We start from the raw sequence: 9530 nt of genomic DNA on the forward strand, positions 1-9530 counted from the left end.
CTCTAGTCGTTGGTTGGTCGAGCCGTTTGGGTATCAGGCTGTCACCCTCGAGTTGCCTCAGGTCCCCTGCAGCCCAGGAAGCTGCAGGAAGATAAGGGACATAGGCGAGCTTTAGGAGGCGGGATTCCACCTGGCGACCCGGGAGCCGCCCCCAGGGAAACGGTTTTGGTGGCGGTTCCCGGGGCCCGTTCTCGCGGAGTAAGCCGGGACAGCCATCAGCGCTCCCACGAACCCGCTTTTCCCCTGAGAGTACTTTGGCTCAACAGGGAGCCACCACGGGCGTCCTCGTCCAAGGAAGAGAAATGGTGGTAATCCCCCCACCTCCCACCCAACTGGGTCTGGAGGAAATCCATTTACACCTGGATCCAAGCGCGTGGAATTAATTTGCACGCTGAACGGCTGCTCAGGAGGGTCCTTTAAAAGCATTTAAAAGCTCTCCTAGTGAATGTTTGAAAACATGGCTCTGCTAGATCTGCTCAAACATCCATCCTATTGGCGACCAGCAGATTCTCCTTTAGCTGTCCCTGGCAATGACACCCACAGCTGTCACTAGCAAGGTTTTGATCATTTAACCTCGAGACTTTCCTGGTTGTCCACATAATCTGCCCCCAAATCCCCTCATTTTCGCTGAATTTCGATGGCTCAGGAGCTTTGGAAAGCACTCACCTATTTTGCGGGAAGTGGGGGAAGCCCACAGAAGAGTCCCTTACGGCCCAGAGGCGCAGCCCAATCTCCCCGCCCTCGTTAGGAAAGATCGTAGCACTCCAAATGGGGATGCAAATATTTGCTTAACTTTCCAGGGAACACAAAGTCAACAGGAGTGGGGGTGGGGGGAAATCAATGACCAAAGCAACGATTGCATAAGTTATCCAACTAGTTATCTAAATCATGACCACTTGGGAAATCCCAGCATTGCTCCACCATCTCCCAGTTTCTAAGAAACCTGGTGGGGTTTAGTTCATTAAAGTGAGATTAAGGAGAAGTTCGCATTTCAATAAAAACCTTGTGAAATACAATGGCTTTCAAATCTTGCTGCACAGTATAATCACCTGGGGTGCCTTTTAAAAATACTGATGCGCCTCCCCTCCCTGCCAATTAAATACATGTCTCTGGGGGCCAGTCGAGTGCTTTAGCTTTCTTTCTTTTTTTCTCCCAAGTTTCAGGTAATTCTAGCCAGTGGTCAGTGTTGAGAACTTCTGCTAAGGTTCCCATCAGGCAATAAGTTTGCTGTGTGTGAATTTAGTAAGAAATGAGCTCTGTGGACAAATCATTTGCCTTGCAGAGATTGGTCCCAAACATTCTTCCTAAGTAGTAACTGTCTACTTATCACTTGGAGTTAATCCTTCCCCCAAACTACAAGTCGGGTGCAATTGTTCTTTACCACTTAAGTTTGACTATAAAATATTTTTAAATGCACACACAGACGTATAAATGTGTTATTTCTATATGATGCAGATAACTCCGTCATTGTGCTAAGAGATATCTGAGCTACCCAGGAATTGCCGTGGTTTTTGAAATAGTAACTGTCAAAATAATAGTGTTCTGTCCTTGAGTGATTAAACACTTCCTCTCCTCTTTATTTGGAAAAAAAAAATTTTTTTTAATATTAGGAGCTAGGAGAAGCTTTTTGCATAAACTCTTTCTTCTCACTTCAACATTCCCCCACTTCACCCCATGGAGATGCGGTATTTCTAAACCAAAGATAATCCAATTTTACATGCAAAGACTTTTTTTTCTAAAGGAAGTGTGCACATTCTTCCTGAGCTCCTAGGAATATTCTTGGAAATTAGATATTGAATACTTTTATTTCCACGAATGTATTTTATAATCAGGAATGGTGGTAAATTTATCACAGAAAAAAACTTGCACATCTTAGTTTTGCATAAAAGAACAGAAGCTCGAAGTTTGAACGGTGGAGAGAAACACGCTTATGGTATACATACCAAAATTTTCTTAAATGGACAATCTAAAAAGATCTAGCCAAAGATAGATAAAATCTCTCTCACACTTTCTTCACTCATAGGACTTTAGATTAAGATCGGCTGCAGTCATTCTTAACATTTATTTTAGAATTTTTTTTCCTGCAGTAAGTATTAGATATTCCCAAACTTACACTGTAACACATACGATAAAAACAGATGGTTTCAAAGGGGAAAAAATGTAAATGCATACGTAGCAAGGATGCAGTTCATTTCCTAAGACATGAATTTAATCAACTTTGCATCATAGCAGAAATTTAAAACACAAATATTAGCTAATGGGAAAGAAATGATTAAAGAGGGTGATCTGGATCCCAGATTAATGGGGGATTACTCAGCTATTAAGATTATAAACTTAACAAATCAGCGAAGGATAAGTTATTTAAAATGGCAAAGACTGAAGTATTTAAACGGAAAGTAACAAATGATGAGAAATTTAGATTCAACGTTGTGGGAAATTTCACTGCAACGTGTACATGTCCCATCAATGCAGGTGCCGAAAGGAGTTACACCTCAAAACCTCACAACGCAGAAAATGATTGGAAATCGAGGCCAAATGCTCTTCAGTCTCTCCGGTGCCTTCTGTCACTGAATATAACGCACTGAAGATACTCACTGCGATGAACTGATTTTTCTCAAAAATCAAAGTCGCTGTCTGATAGATTTTTTCACATTTCAAAAATCAATATGAAGTCGGGGAGGGGTGGGGGAAGCAACTGTTTACCTAAGCCCCACAGGGTCTGTTGAGTTATTAAGTGGTAGTTTGAGTAAGGGGAGCCAAGTTGCTTAACATTCTAGTCCAGGGGCTCCCATGCAGCCAAGTCAACAGACTAGTTATCTGCCACTTACCATATGCTGAGGGCCAAGTAAGGCTTTATGGGAAAAATCCGTGACCAGACTAGGTTTCCGCTCTTATTTTTGCATTCTGTTTGTGGGAGTTTGAGATAAAGCCTGTAACAATGAAAGAAGATCCCTACAGACCGTAATGAGTGCTAAGAAGAAAATAAAACTGATGGATAGTTCTTTGCAACAGAGAGGTCAGGGCAGACCTCTCTTGGGAGGTCATATTAGACCCTAGGAAATCTGAAGGAAAACAAGGCCATGGATCCACACAGGACTTCAGTTTCCAAAGCATTTCTATTTACATGTCCTCTTATGCATACAAGTCCTGAAACCCACCCCATTGAGGAAAGCAGGGCTGATACTTGGTGTCCCATCTTGTAGCAAATGAGTCCAAGTCTCAAAGGGATTAAATTAATTGCCAAAGTCTTTCCAAGAAAGGAGAGAGTCCCTATTGACTCACATCTCCTGGGTGCTGTTACCAGTCTTTAGACCTCGCCTTAATGTTCTTTCTAGATATGGACACCGTTTGAATCACAATGATAACTCTGACCTGCAGCTCCAGAACCTAAGTAGAGCCTGGACCATGGAAATCCTGAGCTCTTGAGCAGGTGTGCAAACCAGACCAGGGCTGGCTTTTTATAGCGACTTTATTGGCAGTTAACACCCATGAGCTGGAGATGTGTCCAGAATTGAGTCAAGCTCCTACAAGAAGATGAAAATTCCATGAGAAGGGAGAAAAGCACTCCGTTGCCACCACGAGCCCTCTCTACAACTCACTGACCATTTCAACAATTACTTTTTAAATTCCCATTTTGTCTACCCAAGGTTCTGGTGTATCAGGACTTCTCACATGATGTAGGAATGACTAAAGCACATATGCAAAATGGGAGACACTGGAAATTGACCAAACATGTTCCATGACCTGTCATTTAATTCCTGATAAGGAAGTCAGAAATTAGCAATGATACAAAGTCAGCCAAGAAAGAAAGAATGAAACAAACAAAAAACTTCACCCTGTTTAGGTACTGAACTACTAATTGCATCTATTTTGTTTTAAAGTATTCTAACTCAGGGCGTCTGGGTGGCTCAGTCATTAAATGGCTGCCTTCCACTCAGGTCACGATCCCAGGGTCCTGGGATTGAGTCCTGCATCGGGTTCCTTGTTCAGCAGGAAGCCTGCTTCTCCCACTCCCACTAATTATACTCCCTCTCTCGCTGTCTCTCTCTCGCTGTCAAATAAATCTATAAATAAATAAATAATTCTAACTCAAATTTCTCATTACAAGAAATTTACATGTGCAGCCTATGAAAGAAGGGAAATGTGGCTTGTCTTGTGACTGAGGCAATTCATATATCTTTCTGGTTTACGAGGAATAATTCACTTTAGGTTGTTGGTGTATCTATCTCTGTGGAACATAAATAAACTCTAGAAAGCAAGCTGGTCCCCGAGTAACTTTAGACAGACTTCCAGGTTGCCAGTTTGAGGGAGTGAAATAACAAAGGTGTGTGCACACATGTACACATTGTTACATCCACAAAACCAAGTTCTGTTACTAGTACACGTGCACACCTAGATGTGTGGTTACACTTGCGCAACAAAACAGTTGTGAATACAAACAACCTCAGCATTGGAAGTAAACAAAAGTAAAAGATAAAAATGAACATGGAAGTAACCCAAGTCATTTGTCGGAGGTATAAACTAATCAAAACTAGTCTCTGAGATGCGCCTCTTAGTATTAGGAACATAAAACCATTAGGAACCTGAAAACATTCATCAGAAACTGAGAACAAAATCGGACAACAGAGTTTAGTTTTAGTGGACGTTGTATTAGTGGGTGGGTAAGCTGCTGCTTCTTTCAAAATACAACAGATCTCCCTTGCCCTTCAGGAGTCCTGTTAACCCTTAGAAATAATGCCATAAAATGCCCACCCTAGCAATGGACGTTTCTCCCATGTGTGAGTTATTTCTCTCAGCCCCATTCAAAATGTGAGATTAGGATTTGGATGGGAATGTGTATTTCAAGAAAAATGCTATACGAATAATTTGGAGCATGAAAACAGGTTTTTCTATAAATTCTTCTTGCTTTTATTAAGACAGTGCAGAGATAAAACACACCATATTGCAATTCCTAAATTGCAGCCATACCACTTATCAATGACCAATTAATTACTTCACTCTATGATAGACACAAACGCTCCATTCAAATTCAGTTAATAGAATAGTGTCGGGATATCATGCAGACAGCTTGCATAAACACATGAGGAATAATAGCATACCCTCAATAGCTTCTGTGATTTCTAGACATGAAAACTTTGTCTTATTCCAATTTTCAAAAGATGGAATATAGAACGTTTTCATATAAAATACATTTGGAACAGTGGTTTTTTTTTTTCTTTAAAAAGGCATCTAATCTGCTTGCAACATACACTCGCAACTCAGCTTTTTAGTTACAAAATCAGGTAGATACGTATTCTTTTTCATCTAATGTGACCGATGTGAACATCTCAGTGATTTCCAACAATGACAGTTAAATTCAAAATAATATTTTCCTGATAAGTGTGATATATATTTGTAATCAAAGGAAGAAAGACTTGTCAGTTAAGACTTGTAAGTTTCGTTTTGGGGAGCTATTTTCTATTTTACAGATAATTGAAAGTCAGTAGTTGTTTCACAGTATAAAATCTTGACTCAATTACCAACACGCCTTTATTTTCTGCTCTTTATTTTGAAATGTACTTGGACTGGAGGTATGGGAGAAATATTACTGTTTATCAAACACTTTCCTGGAAATTTCAATATACAAAATTTCCAGATTAATACATCCTAAAATAAATTATTTTTAGAAAAATGAAATTGAGAAAAAAAGGCGGAGGAAGCCTACAGCTTATATTCTGCGTGAAAAGCTTTCAATATCTTCCAGGTGGGGGCAACAGTAAGTCAGTTTTGAGAGGAGAAGAGAGAACGGGCTCTTTAAGCTCCCTGAGTCCAGTTACAGAAGATGAAATGACTTCCTGGTAGTAACAACGTGCATAAAACCACCGTAAGTTTCCAGGAGATAGGACTTCTGCACTCCGCCGCGCTAGGAGCTGCAGGACCCACCGCCTAGCGCGAGCCGCCACCTCTCCACTCCGCGGACTCGGCGGCAGCCCGGGCGCGCACGCGCGCTGCGCACCTGCCGGGTGGGGGCGGGGGGTCGCCCCGCTGCGAGCGGCTGTCGCGGGCCGCCGCCCCACTCTCCTGCTCCGTGCCCCTGGGCGGTGGACCTCGCCTTCCGCGCCCCGGCTCCTTCCCCGTCCAGGACCGCCAGGAAGCAGGGAAAGCCTTCCCTCACGTTGACATCTCATTCATTCTTACTCTGGACAATTCAAGTCCTTTCACAACAGCGCGCGCGCGCACCTCTTCCCTTAAACTCTGGTCGCGGCCGCCGGAAAACCAGCTCTCAGGCCTGGGGGCGGGGGGGTCCCACGCCTTTTGCCCTCCTCTTGGCAAATCTTCGGGCTCTGGGGAGGGACGGTCGTGCACTCTGGCGAGGACGAGGGTGGTGCGCGAAGCGGCGGTTGACCTTGCACAGTCTGTGGAGACGGGACTCCCCGGCAGGATCCCCGCCTCCTCGGTTTCCCTCTCCGACCCCGCGCGGAGGAGGCGGGGCGTGGGAGGCCGGAGAGGCGCGACAGCCAGGCCCGGAGGTGGCCGGGCGTCCGGGGCCCGCACGGAAAGGGCAAAGCTCGAGCGCGCGGAGCCGGAGACCCCCTCCTCTCTGGCGGCGCGGGGCTGGAGGTGCCGGCGGAGCCCCGGCTTGCGGCCGGACTACGTGTCGCTCCTCCGCGTGCCGCCGCCCGCCGCAGCCCGAGCCCTCGGACCACCTCCGCCGCCCCCAGCCGAGCCCGCGGCCGCGCCCTCGGGCCGGTACTTGAGCCAGCAGATGACCCAAGTGACGACGACCGAGAAGAGCGCCAGGATGCTGGCCACCGACAGGCAGATGGGCCCCACGGGCGAAGGCGAGGGCGACCCGGTTGCCCGGGCAGCGCCAGGGGGCGCCCCGCCGCCGGGAGGTACCCCCCCGCCGCCGCCGCCGCCGCCGCCGCCGCCGCCGCCGTAGTGGTTGACGAAGATGAGGCCGGTGAAGAGCAGCACCACCATGGAGAGGAAGGAGAAGACGACGCACACGCAGCCGGCGGTGAGCGCGGCGCGCTTGCAGTTCTGGCAGCTCTCGTAGGCGCCCGGGGCGCGCAGGCCCGCGCGGGCGCGGGGTCCGGGGGCGGTGTCCTCGGCGGGCGGCGGCTGCTGGGCCGGGGTCGGGGCGGCGGCGGGTGCGACGCGGCGCGCCGGCAGCGGCGGGAGGCGGTCTTGGGGCAGCGGGTCGTGCGCCGCGCGCAGCGCCAGCGGGAAGGCTTCGGCGAGCTTAGTGTTGTTGGGCAGGCCGTGCACGCGGCTGTCGGGCAGAGGCGTGCGGTGGCGGCACACGGGGCACGCGATGGCGCCAGGCGGGCCGTGCCAGGGCGGCGGGCGCAGCGGGCGCTCAGGCGCGGCGCTGGCAGAGGCGGCGGCGGCGGCGGCAGCGCGGAGCTGCAGCTGGCTCAGGCACTCCTGGCAGAAGGTGTGCAGGCACGCCAGCAGCTTGGGCGCGCGCCGGTCCGCGTCGAAGTAGTTGTAGCAGATTTTGCACTCGTAGTCCTCGAGCGGAGGGAGGCTGGGGACCGTCACCGCGGCGCTCCGAGCTCCCGCGTCCCCGCTGTCCCGATCTCCCGCCGCGGCGACCCCGGCTCCTGCCGAGCTCCCGGGGCTGCTGCTTGGGCTTCGCTCGCCGCCGCCGCTGTCGCTCGCCGGCGCTGCCATGGCATGATCCGCCCCTCATCGGGGGCAAGGTGAGGCGCCTTCCTCCCCCTCGGTCGCCGCCTCGGCTCCCGGCGGGGAGGAGGCGCTTCTGCCTCCCCCCTCGGGCTGCTGTCGCCTGGTGGGGGAGGCACTGCTAGCTGGGCCGGGCGGGGGCGCCGCGGCGACCGCCTCCCCTCCCACCCCCTCCCTGCCCGCTGCCCCAAGGCGCGGGCGCCTCGGTCACTCCCAGTCCCCTGGCGTCTCTCTGCCGTCCCTCTTGAGCCTCTCAAGGCCACTGTCCTGGTCCCTTTGGATGTTAGTTTTTGTTGGACTTGGACTTGGAAGTGGAGGGATGCAGGGGGGCGGTGCAGGAACGAAATTTGGGGTGCGGCTGCTTAAGGATGTGGCGCCCTTGCACACACCCTCCTCCCCCTCCCCTGCGGACAGCGGGTGGTGGTGGGAAACCTGGTCCTTCTTTTTCCTTGTTCCCGCTTCCTCGCCCTCCTCCCCCTTTATCCTTCTTATTCCGTGTTTACTCCCCTTGGTCTGGGGCTGAGTCCCTGGCGGAGCCTCCTCTCCCCCCACCAGCAAGAGCTCACCGGTGACGTAATGCGGGACCGGCTCAGGGAGGGGAAGCAGCAGCCTGGGCAGCGGTGGAGGCAGCGCTGGTTCCTGTCCTTGGTGAAAATCGTGATCTCATTTCTCTGTCCAAGGGCGAAAGCCAGTAATCAACCAGATATTTACACTTTCCACTTGCATTAGCAAAGCCCCGGTAACCCTGCAGCATTCACAGGCTGGAAGCGGCGGGCTGGCATTTTCATTTCACCATTTGGAGGAAATTCTGGAGCTAAACGGTATCTTTCTTTCCCCGTGAAATATTGCCTGTTGAGATTTAAGGAGGCACGGAGACACAGACTCATAGCCAGGTCTTGCTGATTTTCTGGCGCTGACCACAGGGGAGGAGGTAGCTATTTCGCTGGTGCGCAGGCGTTTATGAAGGCAGCAGGGGGAAATGTTATTGTCAGACAGGTTTTCGGAATTTAAAGTCCGGGTTAAACTAGCCCCTGGCACCATTCACCACCTTCATCCACTTAAACTTTTAATATGTAAACGTAGAGAGCCCAGAATTTCTTGAGTAACCTAGGATGGATCTTCCTGATTTATTACAGCTAATGGAAGCTGCGCTGGGCAGGTTAGCAAGAAGCAGTATTTCTTGAAGGAACACCCAGTAGAATACAGGACTAGTGGTTTTGGGGGACCATCCAAAAGGTGCTGTTCAGATATTCCTAACCACAAAGTTCTGTTCCCTGTTTCTCCAGGTTGGACGTTCCCTTGTGAAGAGAGAACCAGAAGGGAGAGGAAGAGGATGGTTCTCTGGGTTCCTAAGAGATGGGAATGTTTCCACTTTTTCTCCAGGTTTTCTGCGGAAGGCAGTAAGATGCTCCAGAGAATGTTTGTGGAAAGGACAAATGAACGGGGAAGCAGATGAAGGAAAAGGACAAAAAGAAACTGAGAAGCCACCAATGCAGGAATTGTCATAAATAACTAGTAAGTTTCCATGACATTCGAAAGTAAATTTTCTTTTTACTGTTGGTGAATAATGAATGTGATAGATGTCTTAAGTGTGAGGGATCTTAGGAAAACTCATTAAAGACCCCTTTAGCTTTCATTTCCTAGTTTCAAATTTTATAAATATGATTTGGGGTAAAACTCTTTCTTCTTAAAATATATCATTTTGTGATGGGGGCTAGGATGAGCAGAGGACAGGGTGATGGGACATCAGGAGAAAGCCCTCATCTGGCTTTGGAATATTACAAAGTTATGCAAACCAACCACTCAGTGAAGGAACTGGGTGCCTGTCCTCTTTCCCTCCTTGAGATGTATGATTGTGA

General features: G+C 49.2%; 1 protein-coding gene across 1 annotated transcript; it reads right to left on the reverse strand.

The window, feature by feature from the left end:
• Positions 1-6536: 6536 nt before the first annotated feature.
• LOC132013591 (forkhead box protein D1) lies at positions 6537-8401 on the reverse strand. The gene is made up of 2 exons (XM_059393576.1): positions 8238-8401; positions 6537-7774 (listed from the first exon to the last, which is right to left on the reverse strand). The coding sequence occupies exon 2, from the start codon at positions 7657-7659 to the stop codon at positions 6631-6633; it is 1029 nt and encodes a 342-aa protein (XP_059249559.1). The 5' UTR covers positions 7660-7774; positions 8238-8401; the 3' UTR covers positions 6537-6630.
• Positions 8402-9530: the final 1129 nt, after the last annotated feature.

The sequence above is a fragment of the Mustela nigripes genome, chromosome 3 (assembly GCF_022355385.1).
Source record: "Mustela nigripes isolate SB6536 chromosome 3, MUSNIG.SB6536, whole genome shotgun sequence".
Lineage (NCBI taxonomy): Eukaryota > Metazoa > Chordata > Mammalia > Carnivora > Mustelidae > Mustela > Mustela nigripes.